Raw genomic sequence first — 24,003 nt, 5'->3', positions numbered from 1 at the left:
TTATCTAATCGTCTGGTGATACACGGACTGCATACGCGGCATGCTATGGTAGCACCACGGAAAAAAAAAGAAAAGACAGCTGCGCCTGTGTGCAGGCACTATCTTGCCCAACATGAGATATCAAGAGAGGGAAAAGAAAGGTTCCCACGTGAGGGGCTGAAGGAAGCGGTTTTTCCGGCCGGCCCCGCCCAAGGGCCCCACCTGCCCCTCAGGGACAGGGAGGGTCGTGGGGGGTTTTTCCGGTGAGCCTGCCCGCCAGCACTGTCGCAACTTTTCACACGCCCTTCACTTTTCTCATCGCTTCACCACTCTCAATATGACGTAGTTTGTTGGTTCCAGCCAATTGCCACCTGCACAAGTGTCAGAGCACCATGACATCATCTGGTTGAGGAAGGTGGGCATTGTGTGCCGGAAGGCACGTCCTGCACCCAGAAATGTCGTCGCCTGCCTCTCTGCCCGTCAAGTCGTTTCTTTTTCTCACTAAGCTTTTTTGGTCCGTAACGTGCTTCTCACTATGCGGTTACTAAGTCCTGGCGAGGCAACCGGATGTTGCTAAGGCAACCCAAGATGGATTGTACATAGAGAAGGGGGGCCCTCGAAAATAAGACAGTCACGTGGGCCCTGGGCCCTTCTCCCATCAGAGTCAAGAATGTCGGGACCGACCCTCCCACCCAGGGCGGCGCAATTCCGGCCCAGGCCACCACCCCTCGGATGTCGACCGGCCATCCCAGGCCCGTTAGAAACGCTCAACGACGTCATAAAGGGTTGGGTGTGAAAATTCTAGGTACAAAAGGAGGTTGCAGAGGAAAAAGAAAAACACTGGAAACGTCATTCTGGACCAAAACGCAATCCCAGGGCGAATTCATTCAGCCCTTTCCTGTTTCAGCAAAATTCCCAAGCACAACCTTCTGAAAGAGTGTGAAAAATGAAAAGTCAAGGTGACTCAAAAATGCCAAAAAAAGAACAAGTAAAAGATCAAGAATAAGTAAAAAATGAGCAAAAAGTGAGTAAAAAATCAGCAAAAAATGAGTAAAAATCAGCAAAAATAAGAAAATCCCCTCGTACAATCTCTCAAAATCAACATAAACCAACCCAATTGCTTCAATTCTACAGAATTCCCTTTCCATCTTGGGCCAGGAAAGAATAACCTGGCCTGTGTCAATTGCACTTTGAGCACTTTCCATGTCCCGATTCTTTTTCTGGACCTATCAATGGAAATTGTGCATTTGGGGAAGAATTGGCGGAGATCCAGTGAACAAGGGACGGTTATGAAGTGTGAAGTGTGAAACTCACCTGAATTTGTAAATTTCGCTGTGGGGGCGTCTCCTTTTTGTTCTTTGTTGCTTTGTTTTTTTTTGTTGATTTGGACATTTCGCCTTGGAAGCCGCTGTATTCCGTGAAATGGACAATGCAATTGAGGTGGTCCAAATGCAAGTGACGTAAGTGACAACTGAATAGCGTTGGAGGTACATTTTTTTTAGAGTAATGTAGGTACATTTTCGGGAAGTGACGTAAGCGGTGGAATCTGTGGAGGGCTGGAATTTGTGGGGTCCACTTGTGATGAAGGTTCTTTTGTATTCGACAAATATTCATATAGTTACTTGTGATGAATGTTCCTTTATTCTGCTTCTAGTAAGGGTCACTTCTAATTGAAAATTTTTCTTCTTTTTTTGCCCAGTTCTCTTCTTTGAATTACTGTTGGTAGCGGTGGAAATCAAGGGCTCCTGAAGTCTTTTGCTTTGTCAAAAGGCATCGACGGTTGACCACTCAATACTGGAGTATAAAGTGTCTTTGAACTGGGTGCTAAGATCCGTTAAGGGAATCACATTAAAGTCAGATTTTATCAGAAGAGGTAAATCAGAATAGCTTGTTTGGTGCTGAGAGAAAATAACAAAGTCTTTTTTTTTGGTGTTTTGGTTGCCTACAAAACAGAATACAGTGTACTTTCGTTTGGCTGCAAAATTTGGATGCTGGGGTTGCACTCGCATTTGAATTTTCCGAAATCCAATGACACACAATAACTAATTGAGCATTCAACACCTATCTACTCCAATCGATTCAACTCGTCTTTGGTCATTGAGTTTTGGGACACCCTTGATAATATTGAGTGCAAAATCAGGATTTTGTGTACTAGGAAATTACTTCGACTTCACACACAAGGAGACCAGAAGACATGATGGAAACTATAAAGAATGACGTGAACGTCTCAGAGTGCTAGGCTGACTTGCAAAGCCGATGGATTCTAACGTTTATTGGTTGGTTGAATAGAGGACGTAGTGGGTTTTTGTTGCTGGATGTCAATTTCCTCAAGATTCGGAGATGACATGTTGGAGAGTTACAGATTGAGCACCGTGGAAAGCGTTCACTGTGTTTTTTGAAGAAAATAACAAGGGTTTGGATGAAGACAGCTTTTGAAAGCTTCGTCTTGCCAGGCCTGGTGTCACGTGCTACGCACGTGACTTCATCACAACCCCCGTCTCAGTGCTAAACACTCCCCATTCATAACCACACAGCTCATTCACAAGTATATATGTACTTTGAGCGTCTATTCGAAGCCCTAGTCCCTTGATTTCCATCCCCCGTTGCTCCACGAACTTCGGTATCAGTTCAAGGAGTCCTGCACACAGTCCCGCTTCCCACCCACTCAACTCCACAAATCATTCCTAATCACACTTCCAACCCTTCAACTACAACTTCTTCCTGAAAGCGGAGCAAATCACAAATCAACCAATCACTCTTTTTGCCCTTTTTGACAACATCCGTACACCCAATTAAACTCACCTAAAATCGTGGGTTTCCCATCATTTCCCAAAGAACCACCCCAAAACCACTACATGAACTGTGAAAACGAACATTTCCACGGCCACTCCCACTCCCACGGCGACGGCAACGGCGACGACCACGTGCCACCCACGCCGACGTCGTTGGCATCGAGTTTGAACTCAAAAATCGACTTGCCGCACGTGACCGCCCTAAACATGGAAAACCGCCAGGAAGATCTCCAGAAAGTGTTCAAGTCAGAGAATAACAGGTACTCGTTGAAGCCAATCATCAAGAGCGACGCTGACGAGCAGCTCATTTTGCATATCCCCTTTTTGAACGGGTCCGTGAAGCTCCATCTGTTGATCCTAAGGACCAATGGAGATAAGTTCTGTCCAAAGACAGTCAAGCTTTGGAAGAACAATCGAAGCATTGATTTTGATAACGTGGAGTCGACAAAGCCCAACCATACAGTTCAACATCCAAATGTAGGGGTCAATTTCAACGATGACGAGGAAGAAGTGCCTGAAACTTTAAAGAGCGACGCTGATTTCGTAGAGCACCATTTGCCTCGCCACGTCTTCACAGGAGTCCAGCACTTGACGTTATTCTTCCAGGATATGTACGGGAGCGACGAGGAGCAGGTACATTTGCACTCGATCGAGCTTCGAGGAGAATTTTCCGAGTTGAAGAAGGATCCTGTGATTACAATCTATGAGGCAGCTCCAAATCCAGCAGACCATAAAATCGCAGAAAGAAACCACACCGGAGGTGCCAACGTGAGTTAGAGAGTGGTTGAGAGGTAGTTCACGATGGTGATTTTTGGAGAGTAGAGTGAACGAACTTCACTAATACAGGAAAGAAGCGGAGGAGGAGCTACGATCTAGAGAAAAGGCGGAGGAGAGCTACGATCTTGGGAATAAGTCGGAATGCTTCGGAGGCCTTATCAAGAGGCTGAGGCAAAACTTTAGATAATTGGGATCGGATTTGGTTGCTCTATATTGCCCTTGCCATACAACTTTCCAAAATGCGAGGAACATGTCTCATCTGGCTTGGGCCCTCGGAACTCAAAGGACCATCTAACCAGCAAATGTCTCCTTCCTCTCATCTGGTCAAACCATGTCTTCAAACCGTTTGGTCTGCAAGAAGCACAACATGTCGTCAATTTGCGCTATTGGCATGCGTCTTATCAGCTGTGGAATTCAGCATAATTTCCAATCTTGGTGAATCCCTCAACACAGTTACGTCTCTGGATTTCTGCTTCTTTACTTCTTCGTGTTGGTAATTGTCGCCAGGGTGAAGCGCAAATTTAACGTTTTCACCTTTAAGCGAGACGCATATCCGAACCACTTATCAGAAAAAGCGAAACGGGGCGAAGAGGATCGAAGGGATGAAAATGAAGGAGGCACAGTAAGTTTCAAGAAGTGGGGGGTGTGTCACGTCCAGTTGCTGTGATTCTGAATTTTTGTAAATGATGTTGAGACTCTGACATTAGCTCGTGTCGCTCGCCAGGACCGATATGTCCGGATTTTGCAGTTCACTTGTTAAATTTTAAGTTCACCGTCTCTACCATGAATCTCAGTAAAGGTGATCATTTGAAGAATGTGTGAGTGTTAGGTCGACGCAAGGCATCCAACTACAAAGAGCTACCCAGACTGTTCGTACGTTGATGCTAACCTACTGTTACAAGGCATGGCTTTTAGGAGATGTTTGAAAAGAAGAAAAGAAAAAAAAAAAAAAAGAAAGAAAAAAAAAAATCACTTGCAATTGACAGCCAGGTGAGAAGACCATTTTCTTAAAATAGCATCAAGCGGAAGCAGTATTAAGAAGAACGTGAATATACACATCAAATCTGAGGCCAGTGGAAAGATTGGCTTAGAAGTTGCCCAACTCTGCCCCATTTACACTTTGGAATACTCCATGAAATCTCATTGCAAGCACTTAGCATTCTTTGTATGTGTGCTCTGTTTTGAAGTAACAAAAGCTAGAGGATATTGTGAGATCAACAAATCTCCAATAATACGGAACGACTCATTTAGAAGTTTGCATCGCATTTATCATCATTACATAAGCAGTCTCTTCTGTGAACTCTTTCTAGTTTATGAGGTCTTGCGAGTGTGCCATGTAAGCGCATAATTTGCTGCCAAAAAACAACCACTTTGAGAACTTCACAGCATCAGCCGCTCCCGGAAACAGCTACTACCAGCAGCAAGAATTGTCCCACTTTCTTATTCCCACTTTCTTATTCACGCCACAAAGTGTCTTTTGATCCACTTTGTGCGGCTCCAGTGGATCACCTGCTTCACTGTGTCTCCTTATGCGCATAGGTGGATCACGAGATGAAAAAGAATCTCGAGATCCAGAAAGTTTGTGATGAAGAGCCAGAAAAGTGAATGAGGTTTTCATGCTTGTAGAATTGTGTTATCCACGATCCCGTGATTCAGGGGAGTTCCAAGCGTGGCTGTGCAAGGCAGCACCTTATAATTTGAGTTCCCAAAGTGAACTCACCACAACACCGTACAGAGGTCCGTGAGTTTTATGAGTTGAATTGTGAAATTTTTGAATATTGGGTCTGCAGTCGCTTTGTCTCTGGAGATCCAATAGGGAATTTCTAAATTGCAGTAGTTTTAGTGAGAAGAGAACGAAAAGTACTGTTGAATTTTTTCCTAGCGCCAGCGATTTGTGTTTATTTCTTAGACTTTCCTATTGTGGCAAGGTTCAAGAGACAACTTTAGCGTGGTTTTATCCTGTAAGAAGTTGGCAGGTAGGTGTTGATTCTAGAAAGAGGGAGAAAGAGCAACACAGCGATGAAATTCAAAAGAAGTATGTTCAATCGGCAAACCTATTCACTAGCTTGATCTAGTAAAATATGAAGCGCTTTTCTCATGCTCCAAGCTTGTGCAAAAGACTCTTTAGCATCTTTTTTTACCAAAAAATCCCTTAAACTTTTGACATTCCCTGTCTAAAACTAACTAGGCTATCACGACCAGAACTCGTCAACCCGGTGAAGCAACAATTGTAACTCAAAGCTATACTTGCCCTCAGATAACAGCTTGCACCTTCACTCTCCAGAAAAGTGGAAAGTGATGTTTCGCTTTTGGACTTGCCCAAAATGTGTAAGCCCTACCCTCGTCTCCACTATAGAATGTCCACTTTTGCTTCAAATCAACCGTGCTCTGTGAAAATGGCACCCTCCTCAATTCTTCCAATATTTGCAACACAAGCTGATGGCGAACGAAAAAAAGATACGGTGCTTCGGTACTACAACGATCTCAAGTCCAGACCGGTCTTTTTTTTCCAGGTTTGTGTATTTGGTGTTGCTGTAATCTCCACCGTGATAATCTATGGGTTTATCCAAGCCAACGCTGCGCCAGTGGCACCGTACTACCTACAGAGGTCCAGCCCAGGGGCATCTTGGAACAATGTAGCAGAATTGATGATTGAGCTATTTGAGGAAATTGCTCCAGGCTCGACTTCAAATGTGACCCTTACAATTCCTGAGAATATTTCCATCCAAGATACGAAATACTACGTGATCAACAACAATGTCTACTTTAAGAGGAAGTGTTTTAAAAACGTCACTTCTCATGTCGATACAACGAGACGTTTGTTGAAGTACGAAATTGGAAAGCACATTTCTGAAGAACAGGCTAACAGTTGGGAATCTGACTTCAACAAAACGCTTGAAATCGTCACTGAAGCAGTCAGAAAGTACCACAACAACAGCAGCACCCAGAATGCAACGCAAAAATCACTGAAATTCAAACTTTTTGACACCTTTCTACAAAGTGAAGGCCCCGACTTGGGCTTTTGCCTGTACTCCCTCTGGCTCTTTACCCTGATGAGTTTCCTCACCCACCTTGTTTTATTTGCACAAACAGGAGAAAGAAAAAACTATACTCGTCTATTGTTGATCACTGCTTTGCTCTGCGGTGTAGTTGCTGGAATTAGCTGCTGTTGCCAGCTTGCCTCGATGAAAGCTACAAGAGTGCCGTTCTGGACTAACACTGGTCTCAAAATGCACGAGGGATCACTTATGGCATTGTTCATACTGGAAACTGTGCTTTTGAGCTCGCTACTAGTGGTTGCAATTGTGGAGACCATCACAGGGTGGTATAAAAGATAGGTTTTTCACGAATTCGGCTTTCATGACAATCTGCAATCTATGTTTGACAACGCAGCGCTTTCAACGACTTTCTTTGCCTGAATAATACCTTCTATCTTGACTTCTCCCTTTGGGCGCTGTAAGCGCATCTTTTGCAGCCACACTTCCAGGGCCCACAGTCAACATGGACAAGATCGTCCCAACTAGGCCATTTCACTGAGAGAAGGAGAGCCCTTCCATACTTTGGCGGCGAGTTTCAGCCAAATCTTCTTTCGCTGTTGATGCTTTTTTTTTATTTTTTCACCTCCCTTGTTTGGTGACGTTATGCGTTTACAACGCCCGCCCCAGCCAGCATATGATCAGCGTTCACAAAATCACCACCCAAACTCGCCAAGGGCACTTTACATAGCAGCTATGGAGCCACCAGCCTAAGCGCTTTTCATCTTTCTTATCAATTCCCCCAAAAACCGCCAGCTTCAAAAGTCACCACATGGAATCTCGTCAGGTGAGCTCGGCTTCCACTGGACCGCACGGGTATAAATAGGGCGCGATTCCCACCACTTTTTCCACCTTCCACCAACTACACACAAAGTACAATGCCTAAGCTTGTTTTGGTTAGACACGGCCAGAGTGAATGGAACGAGAAGAACCTCTTCACCGGATGGGTGGATGTGCCCCTCTCCGAAGTGGGCAGAAAGGAGGCCATCAGAGGCGGTGAGCTCTTGAAGGAAAAAAACATTGTCGTTGATATCTTGTACACCTCCAAGTTGAAGAGAGCCATCCAGACAGCCAACTTGGCCTTGGAGGCTGCCGACCAGCTCTACGTGCCTGTCAAGAGATCGTGGAGATTGAACGAGAGACACTATGGTGCTCTTCAGGGCAAGGACAAGGCCCAGACGTTGGAGACGTACGGTAAGGAGAAGTTCCAGACCTGGAGACGTTCTTTTGACGTTCCTCCTCCAGTGATTGAGGACTCCTCGGAGTACTCTCAGGTGGGCGACATCAGATACCGTGACATTGACCCAGCGGTGATTCCCAAGACGGAGTCGTTGAAGTTGGTGATTGACAGATTGTTGCCTTACTACCAGGACGAGATTGCCGGAGACTTGTTGGCAGGCAAGACTGTTCTCATTGCTGCCCACGGCAACTCCTTGAGAGGGTTGGTGAAGCACTTGGACAAGATCTCTGATGAGGACATTGCTGGCTTGAACATCCCAACGGGTATCCCATTGGTGTACGAGTTGGACGACAAGTTGCAGCCAACCAAGCCTGCCTACTACTTGGACCCTGAGGCTGCTGCCGCCGGTGCTGCTGCCGTTGCTGCCCAGGGCACCAAGAAATAAGCCTAGAGTGTCTAGAGTGTGTATCAATTGATATGATGTAAGAAGTGAACTGTAGGGTGATGATGTTGGGTAGTGCAACTGCAATTGACTGATCGTTGGGCATCAGGGTGTCTTTTGGACTGTTGCTGACCCTCATTTATAGTTTGCCTAGACAGAAAGGATTGACAATTTGCAAGATACCCACGAAAGCGCATTTTGCAATCGTTTACTCATCCAGAGGTAAATTTACCAAAGCACAGAGAAACACCAACAATCTACACAAATATATAAAATGAAAGTAAAGCAAATGTTTCAATTCATCCCCAACTGGTAGGTCAATTCCCGTTTTGTCATAAAATTGACTAGCCTCCTCCTTCATTTATGCTTTCAGCTCATCTTTTTCACCACCCCCACTGCCCGTACCAAACACCCTAAAATCAAAAAAAAAAAGTAAACAATGTCCCTAAAACCTTCCCCATAAAGCCATAATCAGTGTCTTCTCTCAATTTCTCCCCTTTGCCGACTTCAATTCACCTTTTGCTGCCAACTTCCACTAGTGCAACCTGCACACAACCCAGGCCATCCAGCGCTACGATTCTTCAAAACATCATCAACTTCTCTCCTTTCTGCCAAATCAATTTTCCCCCCACCTTCACCCAAATCCCCAGTTGCATTCCCCAATGTCGTTCACCTTTGGGCAATCAAACACGGGAAACTCGGGCTCGGCGTTTGGCGCCTCGTCCACTTCAAACAACCTGGGCACAACCTCCACCCCAGCGTTTTCCTTTGGCTCCTTAGGATTTGGCTCGAACCAGAACCAGAACCAGCAAAATCAAAACCAGCAAAACTCAACTTCGGCGTTCGGCAGCCAGCCTTCGGCGTTTGGCCTGTCTGGCTCAGGGGGACTTTTTGGAAGCAATGCCAATGCCGCTAATCAAAATTCTTCAAACACCACTCTGGCGTTTGGCCTGAAACCTACCGACACTGGAAAACTGGCCTTCTCGGGATTTGGCTCCAGCAACACTGGTTTCGGTTCGGGAGCCGGTTCCGGAACCGGTTCGGGGGCTGCTTCAGGATTTGGATCGGCTTTTGGCTCCAGTACAGGCACGTTTGGCTCAAATACGGGCGCTTTTGGATCTTCCGGCGGCGCCTTTGGTCAAAACTCTTCTCTGAACACGTCAGCACCGTCAGGTGGTCTTTTTGGCTCTAAACCGGACGAGAAGAAGGAAACAACGCCTCTGGCGTCTGCATTTGGCACCTCCAACTCTTCCACTGCCCCATCTGGTGGTGGTTTTGGAAGTAATACTGGAGATGCAGCAAAACCATCAAGTGGTCCTTTTGGCCAATCTGGCTCTTCTTCAGGCACCACTGGTGGCCTTTTCGGCCAAAAAGACAAGAGCTCAACTCCTGCGTTTGGTGTATCGAGCAACAGCAGCACGCCCGCACCAGCATTTTCGTTTGGTGCTTCTACGGAAAAAAAAGATGATAAAAAAACTGACGAAAAGCCCTCAGGTGGTGGTCTTTTCAGCTCGCAGCCTGCTTCTGGGACCTCCAGTGGCTTGTTTGGCCAGCAAGAGAAGAAAGAGTCCAGTGCTCCCGCATTCAGCTTTGGTGCTTCCAACCTGACAGCATCTACCTCAGCGTTTGGCTCTACCAAGAATAATGAATCATCCAAGCCAGCTTTTAGTTTTGGTGCCAAACCTGACGAGAAGAAGGAAAGCACTGGTCTTTTTGGATCCAAGCCTGAGGAGAAGAAGGATGACAAACCTAGCCCTTTCGGCTCGAAACCTGAGGAGAAGAAAGAATCCTCGGCTCCTGCTTTCAGTTTTGGCGGTGTTTCCCTGGAAAAGAAAGAGTCCAGTGCCCCAGCTTTCAGTTTTGGTGATAATCAAGAGAAGAAAGAGTCTTCTACCTCAGCATTCAGTTTTGGCGGCAACAAGACCGAGGAGAAGAAGGACGATAAGCCCGCGTTTTCTTTTGGAGCAAGTAAACCCGACGAAAAGAAGAATGATAAGCCTGCTTTTTCTTTTGGAGCAAGCAAGCCAGAGGATAAAAAAGATGACAAACCAGCTTTTTCTTTCGGTGGCAGCAAACCTTCTGAGAAAAACGACGCGAAGCCAGCTTTCTCATTCGGAAACAAGACGGAAGAGAAGAAAGATGACAAACCGGCTTTCTCTCTTAGTGGTGCTTCAAAACCTACCTTGAGTTTTGGAAAGGCTGATGACAAGAAAGAAGAGAAGAAAGATGACAAACCTTCCGGGTTTTCTCTTGGCGGCAGCGCAAAACCAGCATTGAGCTTTGGTAGCAAGCCTGAGGAAAAGAAGGACGAGAATAAGGACGAGAAGAAGGACGACAAGCCTGCGGGCGGCTTCTCGTTTGGTAAACCAGGTGAGTCCACTAAGCCATCCACAGGTCTCTTTGGCGCAAAACCTGAGGAAAAGAAGGAAGCTGGCGAACAGTCACAGCCGACTCAGGGTCTGGCACTGACTACTCAGGCACCAACTTTGAAGCCTACTAAAATAGAGCCAATTCCTGTCTCTTTGGACAACAAAACTATGGACGACTTGGTCACCAAGTGGTCGAAAAAATTGACACAGACTTCCTCCATTTTCGAAACGTACACCGAGAAGGTGAACGAGTGGGATTTGGAACTCGCCAAAAGCGCCGATGATATCGCCAAATTACATCAGGACTCGTCTGAGGTGGAGACGCTACAGCAAAAAATAGACCAGCAATTGTTCTTTGTCGAGAGCCAGCAAGACGAGCTCGACAAAGTGTTGGACAATTACGAGCAACAAGCCGATCTCTTGTTGAGAAACATCGAGTTGAACAATAATGAAGCCGCTGGTGCGCTTGTTGCATCTGGTGGATCTGGTTCAAGCACTTCCTCGAATACCACTGACCGTTTGAGAGAACAGGCGTATCAGAATGCAGAGTTGCTAGATGAAAGATTAGAAAGTCTCGGGGACAACTTGGAGACTTTGATTGGTGACATCAACTCAGTTAGCGATGTGTTCAACAAGTCTGCTGTCAAGAGCATTGGTTCTAAAGGAGGCCATGGAGAGGAAGCTTCAGTGGAGCTGATTGTGAAGTTGTTGAACATCCACCTCGAGAATTTGAAATACATCGAGACCACGAAGGATACGCTTGAGCTGAAGTTGTCGCAGGTGAAGCAGAGAAGGAGAGGAGCACCACAGTAGATAGAAAAGTGCTGCCACGGATGTTATAGAATTGGCGAATTCGTTGGAAGCAGAGCAATGCGCTGACTTCCGAAAAATCAGAGGTTCAGCTTAACCAGCAGGTACGTGAACAAAATAAAATAAACCACTTGGGAATTTGCGGTTATGAAAAGTTGAAGCTACAAGGACCATTTCTCGATGCCCTCTCGCACCCTCACTAATTTCATTGTTGTCTTGGAGTTTTAGAACATGTTTCAAGTGAAAAGACAATGAAACGGGATTATGGGCTCGAGTAAGTCGACTTATTCTGGTTTGAATTCGAAACTAATGGAATTCTACCTCGTTTTGCATTTCACCAACGTGGTTGTCAGCTGAGTGGGACACATTTTCACTCTTCAGTGGTGAATCCTGCGTGGGAGAAATCCAACATTGGGCAAGCGAAAGAACCGCGGCACATGCTAAATACCCCTCGACTATTGTGAAAATCGATATCAAAAGCAACACACTACTACATCTTCTTTCCACAGTTTAACGCTCAAGTCCCAAACCAATCTTAGTGAATAATCCTAAAAAATGTCCGCTCCACTTATGATGATTATCAATCTCCTTAGAGACCCCGAAGTCTCCAACAAGGTAATCTTGCAGTTTGCTTTTAGACAGATCAAGGCAATTGGGTACTTGAAGGTGCTCTCCTTGTTACTCGGAGCAACCATGGTGGGTGTTTCCTCGGTGATCAAGATTCCCCAGATTCGAAAGATTTTAAAACCTAAGACCATGCTTGCGAGGTCCAAGTTGGCCAAGGGACTCAGTGAGGAGTCTGTTTCATTGGAGACAGCGGCCCAATGGATCCATGTCACCTACAACAAGCAGCAGAGGAACAGTTTTGTCAACTACGGCGAGCTGTTCTTGTTGGGTATCCAGAACATTGCCATTCTCTTGATTCTCAAATACTACAAGTTGAGAAGAGAGCTCGCGGCAGCCACGACCTTGAGCGAGAAGGACCAGATCCGTGAGTGCTTCAAGGCGTTGGTCAAGCCAGCTGCTGCCATTGTTGCGGTGTTGGTGTTTTTGACCAAGATTTGCCCTCCACAGCTCATTGCTACGTTGCAGATCTTGAACATCCCAATTGGCATTTTGGCCAAGATCCCTCAGATCAGAAAAAACCAGGCGTTGAAGAGCACGGCCCATTTGTCTGAGGTGACGATTTTCGCCAACGTGATTGGCTCTTTTATCCGTGTGTTCACCACGGTGACCAACTTCAAGAAGGGCCGCTCTAGAGACTCTGTGTTGCTTGCCGGGTACCTGGCGTCGCTTGCCTTGAACGCAATTCTTGCGGGTCAAATAATTCACTACGGCAAGAAGGACGAGGAGAAGAAGAATGAATAAGCTGCCCTGTGTTAGCTCACTACGTATGATTGACTTCAATATGGGAAATGGAGATATCGAGCGCCGCAAAATATCTAGAGATGAGTTTCTGTGAACTGTAAGTCCAATTGAGCTTGTAATTGACATTACCAATGCGAGTAGTTGTAGTTACTAGCATTCTAGTAGAGAGGGAGGTATTCTTTACTTTACGCAGCCTACCCAGAGCAGAGTCACAAGACAACCCCCACCTTCTAGTAAAAAATAATAGAAACAAAAGTCAGCTTATATGTGGCAATTCAATTAAGGCGGTGCCATTCGAGAAATCATATGAAGAAGGGATTGGAAGGTTCTAGTCACTCTAGGCTAGTAAATCGATTATGTAGAGAGATCTCAAGCTCAAGGCAGGCAACAGAGACAGATTACATGTTATGGTGGCTGAAAAACAGGATAACCTTTGACTGCTTCGCTTTGAGTACTTAAACCATCTACAAAGTGTCCTTTTTTATTTTACTTATTTTGTATTCATCAAAAAAAAGAATTTTTTTTCAAGTACTAAATTTACCTACCTTCTTTTTGAAGTATCCAGGCGGGCCATTGAGACGGGCTCTATTAATAAGCAAGCAGCATTCCAAAAGACAGAAATAAAATAAAGGAAGAATTAGTTGGTCCACAGGGAAATAATGTAGGATCTGTTAATGTCCCCAATATCAATTCCCAAAAGAAGTCTTTTTGATCCAGTGATGTTGCGTTAACTATGGTTCCTTCTTCCCCAGAGGACTGAATATTCCGTCGAGTGACATATTGAAAGCTTCTCTACCTGACTCCACAATTAATGCCTCTCTTATAGACTTTCCAAATTGAAAGCCTAGTGAATTTGCACATGACATTACCAATTATCCTTGGTTTGTCTCTTCCTCATTGGATAGTCTCCATTCTCCAGGATCGCTTACTGCCAGATCTAGATTTCGCAGCCATTATGGAATTCCCACCCAGCTCCAAAACTCCCATGGCCATTTCCCAAACCCCCAATCTCCCAATCCAAAGTCCTAAAAAGTCACATTCACTTTATTTGACCAAACTCAACTCTTCAGATTACCCTCCTCGTTTTCCTTTTCTTTTTACTTTTTCTTACTTTTGCTACTTTTTGTCCCTTCTTGTACTGGTGCATCTCCACTATCACACTTTTCGCACATCTCCAACCTCCAAACTACACCTTCTTCCAATGCACCAGGCCGAATACCTTCCTCCAAGCGGCACAGACATCTCGCTGGTGCTCCAGGGCGGGTACAATCATCCGTTGGCCCGAGTCTGGCAGAGCGAAAGACAGCTCACCAAGCTGATGTTCATCTTCCCCTTGTTCGTGAGCGATGTGGAGGACGAGGAAACTGAGATCCCGTCGTTACCTAGAATCAAGAGACACGGCATCAACAAGTTGGCTGCTTACGTAAGGCCGCTTGTGGAGAAGGGGCTCCGGGCGGTGATTTTGTTTGGCGTCATTTTGAAAGACGGCGTCAAGGACAGCGTGGGCTCGGCTGCTGACGATCCTGACGGGCCGGTGATCCAGGCGATCAAGTTGTTGAAACGGGAGTTTCCGTCGTTGTACATCATGTGCGACGTGTGTCTCTGTGAGTACACGGACCACGGCCACTGCGGCATTTTGAACGACGACGGTCTGTTGAAAAGGGAGCCCAGTGTATTGAGAATCGGTGCTGTGGCGGTCAACTACGCCAAAGCTGGAGCACACTGCGTGGCTCCGTCAGATATGATGGACGGGCGAATCAAGGAGATCAAGTTGGGGCTCATTGCCGCCAAGCTCGAGAACAAGGTGCTTGTGATGTCGTACCTGGCCAAGTTTCTGGGCTCCCTCTACGGGCCTTTCAGGGACATTGCTGGGCTGGCTCCTTCGCATGGCGACAGAAAGCTGTACCAGTTGCCCTCGGGAGGCGCTGGCTTGGCCCGAAGGGCTCTTGTCAGAGACATTGAGGAGGGTGCTGATGCCTTCATCGTGAAACCTTCCACTTTCTACCTTGACATCGTCAACGAGGCGCTGAAAATTTGTAAAGACTTCCCGCTTGCGGTCTATCAGGTGAGTGGAGAGTACGCCATGTTGCACGCTGCCGCTGAGAAGGGTGTTGCTGACTTGAAGGCCATTGCGTTCGAGTCTCACAACGGATTTTTGAGAGCCGGCGCCCGCTTGTTCATCAGTTACTTCACGCCAGAGTTTCTCGAGTGGCTCGATGAGGAGTAGAGAGACCCGAAGAATCTGGCTCCGATACAGTATAGTTCCAATGAGTCCATAAAAATCATATGTATATAAATTATATGGACATGAGAGGAAGTGTATTGATGATACGACCAAGCCTCTAGCTTACTTATTGAGGAAGCCGGTATCACAACGAAAGCCCCAACTAAAAAAAGCTCAGACACATTTGCTTGATTCATCTCGCAATGTGTATTATTATGTATAAATGCAACGAATTAATGCAACGTCAGAAGTGGTTGAAATTTAAGCTCACAGTGGGCAGCTTCACAGTGTCATTTATGCTAGCATCGCTGCTTCCTCCTTGGGTCTCTCTTTCTCTGGCTGCGGCTCCACCACCGCTGGTTCTTCTCCCTGAGGCTCCTCTGTGGGGGCATCCGGAAGCGATATTTTGTGCTCCTCCTTCTGAGCTTCTTTTGGCGCCTTCTCTGGCGCTAACTCTCTCTCCAAAGCAGCCATTTCCTCGTCCACCTCATGTTCCTCCAGATTGCTCAACGAGCCCATGCCCAAAAGATCAGAAACCTCGTCCACCTTCAACTTCTCCTCCTCCAAGTCGTCTATCACTTTGTCAATCTTGTCCACGCTCATCTCGCTGTTGAGTTTCTTCAACACCTCATTGCCCTGGGTCAACCCATACACTACATCCTTCTCTATCAACTTGAACTCAATGGTGCCTATTAGGTTTTCCAAATTGCCCAACTGCTCGTATGTCTTGTTGACAAGCAGCTCCTGCTGTTTTCGCAGACGAAGGTAGAGTTTGGCCTTATCAGTTTTCCCCTCCTGGATCGCTTGTTTCGCTAAAGCATGCTGTTTGTCGATGATGACGTTGAGCTTGCGCTGGTACTGTTTGAGGTTGTCACGCTGCCGCTTGAGCTGGAAAATCGCCTTATCCTGGGCGGTGATCTTTGGCTGCGACGGTCCCTGGCCCATGAAGCTAGTGGGTTGGAAAGATTTGTGGTTGTGGAGGCTTGTCACTGATAACCAAGATACGGAGAGCGCACGTGACACATTTGGGAAAGATGTGGTATTACGTGAATCAAGACAGGAGATCAAGGCGTGGACTGTGGGGCAATTGAAATGAAAAAATTGAAATTTCATAGAGACCTTTTGCCGTTCAAGTTGTCTTTGTGTGGAGCAATGCGAGCGACAGAGTGCTTCTAAGCAACAGAGTGACATCTCAAGCAACAGAGGTACACGCAAGGGTTGAAAAAGAGATCTCAATTGACAATATGGCCAAAAAAAAAAAAATAAAAAAAAAAATAAAAAAAAAATATAAAACTCAACCGGAAAATTTCATCTCTTTGAGTATTCTCATGTTGACGTTTGGATTACACGAGGTTTGTCGAATTCGACAGCTTTTCGTCGCATTGGCTGCGAAAGTGTAAACTACCTGGAGCATACCAAGAGATCAAATCATACCAAAAACATACCAATAGTATAAGAAATCCAGAAAGTGAAATCAAACTCTATCACCTGGTGGAGAAGAATAATTTCTTTGCATCCATCAAATTTCTGATTTATGGGCTCCTTCCGCACTTTGAACTGACAAGCTTCTCCTCCTCAGATTACATCATTGCTACATTCCATTGCAATAGACTGCGTAAACAAACGCCAATTCTTTCAAGCCTTCCACTCGCCGAACACCTTCCAAGCATTCTCAGCCCTGGCTTCTATTCATTGACTCTACCCTGGGCGCTGCACATTGCTCCCACCCTCGAGAAACCCCTTTCCTATTTGGGCGACAACATCAACACTTTTTCGCAGCCATTCCCACAAACCCAGCAATTTCTTCTCTGCCCCTCGGTTCCTCTTTTGGGAAAGTTAATAGCACGGCACGTCGTGATCCACAGAGCAAGGAGAAAAAAACGGTTTCAGAGAACCCCCTTATCTATCACCGTTTTCGTCGTCTCCTCGCCAAATCGCCAATGGCTGACTTGAAGACTCCCTTCCACGACTCCACCGCCTCGTCGTTCGTGTTGGACAATCTTCGTCCCCTGGTGCTGAGAAAAAGGTCTGTCGAAGGGCCTCCGCTGCCGCCCAAAAGGAAACTTTCCCACTTGGAGCCGCCAAAAACGTTCAATGCCATCAAGAGACCCCAGTTCCCTTTGAAGTTGCAGCCAGCACTTACGCTGTCGGTGCTGTCGATTGCAGACTCCCGCAACCCGTTGCTCTCGCCGCCAAAACCAGCGAAACTTAGAAGATCCACCTCACTTTTGACCCCAGCAGAGGCCTCTCAGACAGATAGATTCATCCCCAGCCATAGAAACCTGACTCTGAACAAGCTCACTCCCCAGCACGAGCTGCCCCACCCAAACGCTCTGCCTCAGACACACATCAAGGCGCAAACATCGAAAATCTACCAGCATCATGTTGCAGAGGCCTGTGGGCTCGACATGAACTCGCGTATCTTGTGCTACCGCCCAGCACCTCCAGAAAGAAGCAAGCCGCTCAGCGTGTTCAGCGTAGTAGCCCACGGAACCACGGCTCAAAAATTGCCTTCTTCTCTCAGACCATCGTTGGCGTCAGCACGAGCGAAGAAGATCCCCACCGCCCCAGAAAGAGTGCTCGATGCTCCAAACATCGTAGACGACTTCTACCTCAATCTAGTTGCATGGGCGCTGAGCAACCTCATAGCCATTGGCCTTGAAGACACTGTCTACGTGTGGAACGCCTCTACAGGGCTGGTAGGGCTTCTTTGCGAGCTCCCCAAGGCCATGCTAGTGACTTCTTTGCGGTGGTCTGAAGATGGCTCATACATATCTGTGGGCAAGGAGGACGGCACCATCGAGATCTGGGACATCGAGACAAACTCCAGGTTGAGAACTCTATCACACGGAACAGGTTCAAGGGTCGCTGCCCATTGCTGGCTGTCACATCTTTTGGCTCTGGGCTCTCGTGAAGGCACCATTTACCATAGTGACGTTCGAGTCAACGACCACTTGGTTTCCAAATTGGAGAACACTCATGCAGCAGAGATTTGTGGATTAGAGTACAGAGGCGACTCCCAGCAGTTTTGCTCGGGTGCTAACGACAATTTGGTCGCTGTGTGGGATGCTAGGCTGACGCTGGAGCCTATATTCAAGAAAACCAACCACAGAGCTGCCGTCAAGGCAATGGCGTGGTGTCCTTTCCAAAATTCTCTTCTAGCAACAGGAGGAGGGACTTCTGATAAATGTATACATTTCTGGAACACTTCGACTGGGGCCAGAGTGAATCTGATTGAGACTGAGTCCCAGGTGTCTTCCCTCAATTGGGGGTACGAAAGCAAGACGGGGTACGAGATCGTGGCCACTCACGGATACCCGCTGAACAGCATTTCTCTTTTCAATTATCCTACGCTTCAGAAAACAGGAGAGATTTCTCTGGCCCATGACTCGAGGGTGTTGAGCGGGTGCATGAGCCCTGACGGAACCACGCTAGCAACAGTAGCAGGAGACGAGAATTTGAAATTCTGGCCGTTGTTTGACGTGAGAAAGAAAGCTGAAAAGGAGTCCTTGGGGAACGAAAAGCACATGAAGAGGTTGATGGAGCTTCGATGAGGAGGAGGCTTATGAAAAACTTATGGGCTCTGTCTGCTTCAAAATATCTAAAAAACGTGTTCTTTCAGGAGAACTTCCACTCACTGAGCATTCTGCTATTCTTGAAAGCATTCTGCTATTCTTGATAAGCTTCATTAACGCTTGAGTTTTTACTTACCGAGCATTCCGCTATTCTTGAAAATTTGCTTCATTAAATCTTGAGGTTTTACCTACGAAGCACTAAAAGGACGAGGCATTTACGAGACTCCGAGACTGACGATTGCATTTAGGACGAGTTTAGCAATTCTGGCTAAGCACTTGCATAACTAGACGATTCTACGAAGCGAAATGTAGTGCAAAGTATTGTATTTTTTAGAATTCACTCTCGTGACACTTCGATCCTACACCAGCATATCATGCACCTTCTTGGTGTCGTATGATAGTGTAAGGTATCGTAATTATCACCTCGATCTCTGATTTAAACAATTGGTGACCGTTTATATAAATAGCACCAGAGACCGTCACTAGTTGAATTAATACTCGACTATCACAAAGCAAGATCTGAACTATCGAGTCAGTCAGGTCATGATCCCTATTGCAGGTTGAAAAAACCGTTATAAAAGGAAAACGCTCTTAAAAGCATCTTATACTATTTCGCAAAGCCCATGTCAAGTTCCTTTGTCGTTTTCCATTGCCTGATTTGAGCAGGCTTCAGGACAAGGCGGGAAGGCGCCTAATGCAACTCGGGCTAAAATCGCCCCTACAACCAACGCTGTTATCTGAAAACGGGTTTCTCAAATGATGATTTCAAATTTCTTTACACAATGTTTTGCCTACTTTGACTGTTTTCTTATTTCTATTTTTTGCACCCAAAAGCCTCTGCTTGCCTATTACATCATCGCACTGGATTTTGCAGCCACCAGCATTGACGTCAGTGCAAGAGGGAGGTAAAAAAGCATATCGAGTCCAGAAGACTAACGGAAAAAAAGAAGGAGAAAAAAAAAGCAATGCATTGAATTATTGGCTAGAAGGTGAAGTTGATTCTAATTTTTTTGCTCTGTATGCTTCGTATGCACTGGACCCAGCGGAGGGCTTAAAATAGATACGCGGCAAAATGCCTAACCTCAAGAACTCTCCGTAGTCTCCACCAATTGTCAAAAGAAACGGAGAAAAAAGCAGTTTAAAATAACGTAGTCGAACCAATCGTATACGTTACAAATGTAACATCATCAATTTGAAGAGCAGAATCATTCGATTCAGTGCACTCATCCATCTCAGTAGTGACGCTACCTTGAAAGTAACCAGATGCCCAGGACACTTCCTCGATCACCATTGATCGCCACCAACAAAAAAAAACATAAACTCAACCTCTCACCAAAACATGCCTCGAGATGAAAACACCCTCTTTTCTTTTTCCATGTAAAGTCCTCCCCACTGTGTGCATTTGAGACACCTCCAGCTTCGCCTTCGTTAACTGTGCTAGTCGCGAAAAAAAATCAACACTTCCAACCTACCACTTTCTTCCTCTTCGGTTCCTCTTCCGTTTTACCCTTTCTACCCTTCGCTATACCGCCTTCGGGAGGAATCTCGCAACAAACCACAGCCAGCCAAAATAAGCCACTAACTGCTTCGTTACTTCTTCGATGAGCGCCCTGGGAGAGTTCACCAGAACACAGATCTTCGGCACCGTGTTCGAAATCACCAGCCGCTACACCGACCTCAACCCGGTGGGCATGGGTGCGTTTGGACTTGTGTGCCTGGCAGTCGACAAGTTGACGGGCCAGAACGTCGCCGTGAAGAAAATCATGAAGCCCTTCCTGACGTCGGTGCTTGCAAAGAGAACATACCGAGAACTCAAGTTGCTCAAGCACTTGCGCCACGAGAATTTGATCACGTTGGACGACATTTTTTTGTCGCCCTTGGAGGATATTTATTTTGTCACCGAGCTCCAGGGCACAGACTTGCACCGCTTGTTGACCTCGAGACCCTTGGAGAAACAGTTCATCCAGTACTTCACCTACCAGATCTTGAGGGGCCTCAAGTACGTCCACTCGGCGGGCGTGATCCACAGAGACTTGAAGCCGCTGAATATCTTGATCAACGAGAATTGTGACTTGAAGATCTGCGACTTTGGCTTGGCCAGAGTGCAAGACCCGCAAATGACGGGCTACGTGTCCACTCGTTACTATAGAGCGCCCGAGATCATGTTGACGTGGCAGAAGTACGACACTGAGGTGGATTTGTGGTCTGTTGGCTGCATTTTGGCCGAGATGATCGAAGGAAAACCTCTCTTCCCGGGCAGAGACCATGTGCACCAGTTTTCCATCATCACAGAGCTCTTGGGCCTGCCTCCACCAGACGTGATCGAGACCATCTGCTCGGAAAACACCTTGAGGTTTGTCCAGAGCTTGCCCCACAGAGAGCCGATTCCTTTCAGCGAGCGGTTTGCCAACTGCACCCACGTTGAGCCCGAGGCGATCGACCTACTTCTGAAGATGCTCATATTCGATCCAAAGAAGCGAATCTCCGCCGCAGATGCCTTGACCCACCCATACATGGAGCCCTACCACGATCCTACCGATGAGCCAATTTGCGAGACCAAGTTCGATTGGAGTTTCAACGATGCCGATTTGCCCGTCGACACTTGGAGGGTGATGATGTACTCGGAGATTTTGGATTTCCATCAGATGAGCGGCGCAGGCCAGGACCCCTCGTTGCTGGGCGATGCTGCTCAGGCCCAGGCGTCGTTGATGCAAGGGGAGCCTCCATTGGTTAAGGACGGCGATGCGGTGAACGACGACCAGAAACAGGAGCAGGCACAGCCTCAGGAGACGTAATGCGTTTGCAGGAGTTTGATTTTATGATACTTGAGTCAGATAGACATTGGGTAGTGACAGACACATGTGTCAGTTTCGCTCATGACTTTTAAAACATCAAAGAGTAGATAGTGACCTACGCTGTCGATATGGAGCATTTTTGTGGAGTTTCAGTCAATAAGAGAAACAGGATACGCTATTGTAGGAGACAAAGTCGATTATAGAGCTAGTTGTAGCCTTGTGGGATTGAGAGTAACCTCCATTTGCAGCCATTAGAGCGTACTGCAGCCAGGTAGTACACATATCAACACCTCGACTATACTGGGTACCTACCCTGATCGAGGTATATCAAGCCACTTGCTTGTGTTAAGAGAGTTTCAATCAAATAAGGCGTTAAACGCTAAGACACCAACCATCCATATTCAAAAATCTAACTAGTATTACCACAAGTACCACCACACAACACCAAACTCCACCGTCAAATCAACCCCGCCATAATCCATGCCCTCGATAAACCCCTTGGGCCACAGATTGACTAAAGATTCACTTGCAAACTATGCTATTTCTGTAACATACAACGACATCCCACTGGAACCTGACTTTTTCGAGTGCCTGGTCGAGATTACAAGCACAGTGAAGAGAGAAGCCAATGGCCGGGAAAAGCAGACAGGCACACCGAAAAAGACGCTGGACAGTTGGTTTCTGGGCTTCTTTTCGCAGGAATCGGTTGCTGCTGTCGACTTAGAGCCTCAGGAGACACGTCTTCTTCTTGGGTACGTCCAGCTTCTCGGGTACATTCGCTTGAACAACCATGTGGGCACAGATGGGTCCTCGAACCCTGCCAACAACCCGTACTGGAAGAATCCTCAGTACCTTGAGATGTACGGCAAAGAAGATTTGGATGTGCAAATTGACACTGTGAGAAAGACGCCTTTTCTAAAGACATTTGCCGGGGACAATGGTGCTAAGAAGCGGACCGGTGGTGTAAGCGACCTCAACTCCCACCGTTACGATGCAAGAACCCAGTATTTGATTCACGACCTAGTTTACCCCTTCAACACATTAATCAGTCCGCCAGACAACCCAGATACCCACGCTGAAGAATTGGCGAGGGAAGTGTCTCAGAACGTGATTCCGTTTTATGTTACAGCCCAGCTGCTTTTGTTTTCAAAGACAATTCTCTCACCAGGCAAGAGTGACAGATATGTGTTGAAGGTGCCCAAACCGCTGAATGATCTTCCTCCTTCGTACAATACCAAGCTGACGGGTGCAACAGGCGATACTGGACTCGTGTCTATTGGTTATTCGCTTATAGTGGGCGTCTCAGAGGAGATAAACGGCCAATTGACTCCGAGAAACATGTACTTCCCCTTCGAGTTTCGTCTGGGCAAGAAAGGATGGGACAGAGAATGGCTTCAGGCTGACTACTTGCAAGAGCCAGTGGTGGATACGCTGTGGGAGACCGAAGTGCGAGGAAAGCAGAAGGAAAAGCCCAACAACAAAGGCTCTAAAGAAAAGTTACTCAGAGATATCGACACTCTCATCGAAAGCGACGTGCAAGTCGTGGCTGCCAACGAGCGGCGCAAGAGCTCTGTTCTGAAGCCCTTGACCGAGAACAAGGGCCTCATCTCACAACTACCAGCCAAACTACGGGTCAGCTACCAAATTCGTGTAAATGGCGTGGCTCTTTGCACACTCACAATGTCGAAGCCCTTCTACCACGTAGGCGACGATGTGCACTTCTTCCTCGATGTGGAAAATCAACATGGAGATTGTGCTCGAGTGGTAGGCTACTACGCCTACGTGGAAGCACACGAGATCTTCAATCTCCCTGAAAAGAAACAGTTTGTCAACACATACAAAGTGACGCCCACAATCAAAACCAATCTTCTCGCCACGGCGTTGGCAGCACACTGGGACTCAGATAGCAGTCCCGTCAGCGTGAGCAACATGCTCAACTTGCCTCGGCACGCCACCCAGCAGTTTCAGAGCCTGGCGTTCATGGACCTCCGCTACTTCTTTGTGTGTAAGTTTCTACTCAACGACTTCACCGAGCTCAGTGGGAACAACGACATCAAGGGCTACGCCGACTATTTGCAAGAGTACAAGTTTGACAACGAGGGCACAGAATTCAAATTTGCCATCCCGTTGGTTGTGCTACCATGATTTGACATAAGCATCTGGCCCAACAATGTGAGTGATTTACATCATCCTTTGTTGAGTGCTTCGATCCTTCGCTTTTGAAATGGTTGCGAAAAAGCAAGCTTCCAGAAGGGGGCAAATGAGGCGAAGAAGGTCAGGCCCAAAAGAGGGGTCTTGCCACAGTCGACGTGGCCAATAGAAAACTTGCAAACGCCACCTGGTAAATTTTTGAAGAAAAAAAAGAAAGACAAAAAAAATTCACCTGCAATTGAGGTCACTCCATTTGTGAAACATTCCCCAATCGAGGGGTTCCCCCAAAGGACCTTGCCCTTCTCATGGTCCCACTCGCGCACTGGCTACAGTTTAAATGGCCAAAAAGCACCACGCAGAGAGTCACTTTCTCTTGCCGCACAAGCCTCGCCGCGCATTAGGGAGACACCTGAAATCCCCCACAAGTATAAAAGCACAGGTGATTTCTGGAGGAATTGAACATTTCACGAATTTTTCGATCTTCTTTTAAGAACCAGATTTTTACA

The 24,003-nt window shown here is 46.7% G+C and overlaps 10 protein-coding genes across 10 annotated transcripts; 9 read left to right on the top strand and 1 right to left on the bottom strand. All coding sequences in view use genetic code 12, as the record gives it.

The window, feature by feature from the left end:
- Positions 1-2,834: 2,834 nt before the first annotated feature.
- Positions 2,835-3,548, top strand: CJI96_0005399 (uncharacterized protein; the record flags this gene model as incomplete). The annotated part of the gene is made up of 1 exon (XM_029036395.2): positions 2,835-3,548. One exon carries the CDS (start codon positions 2,835-2,837, stop codon positions 3,546-3,548), a length of 714 nt encoding a protein of 237 aa, XP_028889286.2.
- A 2,019-nt stretch (positions 3,549-5,567) lies between these two features.
- On the top strand, positions 5,568-6,886 carry CJI96_0005398 (uncharacterized protein; the record flags this gene model as incomplete). The annotated part of the gene is made up of 2 exons (XM_029036394.2): positions 5,568-5,583; positions 5,985-6,886. 2 exons carry the CDS (start codon positions 5,568-5,570, stop codon positions 6,884-6,886), a joined length of 918 nt encoding a protein of 305 aa, XP_028889285.2.
- A 575-nt stretch (positions 6,887-7,461) lies between these two features.
- Positions 7,462-8,208, top strand: GPM1 (phosphoglycerate mutase GPM1; the record flags this gene model as incomplete). The annotated part of the gene is made up of 1 exon (XM_029036393.2): positions 7,462-8,208. The coding sequence occupies one exon, from the start codon at positions 7,462-7,464 to the stop codon at positions 8,206-8,208; it is 747 nt and encodes a 248-aa protein (XP_028889284.1).
- A 659-nt stretch (positions 8,209-8,867) lies between these two features.
- NSP1 (FG-nucleoporin) lies at positions 8,868-11,387 on the top strand (the record flags this gene model as incomplete). Its single annotated transcript, XM_029036392.2, has 1 exon — positions 8,868-11,387. One exon carries the CDS (start codon positions 8,868-8,870, stop codon positions 11,385-11,387), a length of 2,520 nt encoding a protein of 839 aa, XP_028889283.2.
- Positions 11,388-11,939: 552 nt separating this feature from the next.
- On the top strand, positions 11,940-12,752 carry CJI96_0005395 (uncharacterized protein; the record flags this gene model as incomplete). Its single annotated transcript, XM_029036391.2, has 1 exon — positions 11,940-12,752. The coding sequence occupies one exon, from the start codon at positions 11,940-11,942 to the stop codon at positions 12,750-12,752; it is 813 nt and encodes a 270-aa protein (XP_028889282.2).
- A 1,201-nt stretch (positions 12,753-13,953) lies between these two features.
- On the top strand, positions 13,954-14,979 carry HEM2 (porphobilinogen synthase HEM2; the record flags this gene model as incomplete). Its single annotated transcript, XM_029036390.2, has 1 exon — positions 13,954-14,979. The coding sequence occupies one exon, from the start codon at positions 13,954-13,956 to the stop codon at positions 14,977-14,979; it is 1,026 nt and encodes a 341-aa protein (XP_028889281.1).
- Positions 14,980-15,270: 291 nt separating this feature from the next.
- VPS20 (ESCRT-III subunit protein VPS20) lies at positions 15,271-15,921 on the bottom strand (the record flags this gene model as incomplete). The annotated part of the gene is made up of 1 exon (XM_029036389.2): positions 15,271-15,921. One exon carries the CDS (start codon positions 15,919-15,921, stop codon positions 15,271-15,273), a length of 651 nt encoding a protein of 216 aa, XP_028889280.1.
- A 995-nt stretch (positions 15,922-16,916) lies between these two features.
- On the top strand, positions 16,917-18,530 carry CJI96_0005392 (WD40 repeat domain-containing protein; the record flags this gene model as incomplete). The annotated part of the gene is made up of 1 exon (XM_029036388.2): positions 16,917-18,530. One exon carries the CDS (start codon positions 16,917-16,919, stop codon positions 18,528-18,530), a length of 1,614 nt encoding a protein of 537 aa, XP_028889279.2.
- Positions 18,531-20,152: 1,622 nt separating this feature from the next.
- HOG1 (mitogen-activated protein kinase HOG1) lies at positions 20,153-21,346 on the top strand (the record flags this gene model as incomplete). The annotated part of the gene is made up of 1 exon (XM_029036387.2): positions 20,153-21,346. The coding sequence occupies one exon, from the start codon at positions 20,153-20,155 to the stop codon at positions 21,344-21,346; it is 1,194 nt and encodes a 397-aa protein (XP_028889278.1).
- A 480-nt stretch (positions 21,347-21,826) lies between these two features.
- On the top strand, positions 21,827-23,491 carry CJI96_0005390 (uncharacterized protein; the record flags this gene model as incomplete). Its single annotated transcript, XM_029036386.2, has 1 exon — positions 21,827-23,491. One exon carries the CDS (start codon positions 21,827-21,829, stop codon positions 23,489-23,491), a length of 1,665 nt encoding a protein of 554 aa, XP_028889277.2.
- Between the last annotated feature and the right edge of the window lie 512 nt (positions 23,492-24,003).

The sequence above is a fragment of the Candidozyma auris genome, chromosome 7 (genome assembly GCF_003013715.1).
Source record: "Candidozyma auris chromosome 7, complete sequence".
NCBI lineage: Eukaryota > Fungi > Ascomycota > Pichiomycetes > Serinales > Metschnikowiaceae > Candidozyma > Candidozyma auris.
Note: the sequence above shows the minus strand (reverse complement) of the source record. Positions and strands in the feature narration are given on the sequence as shown.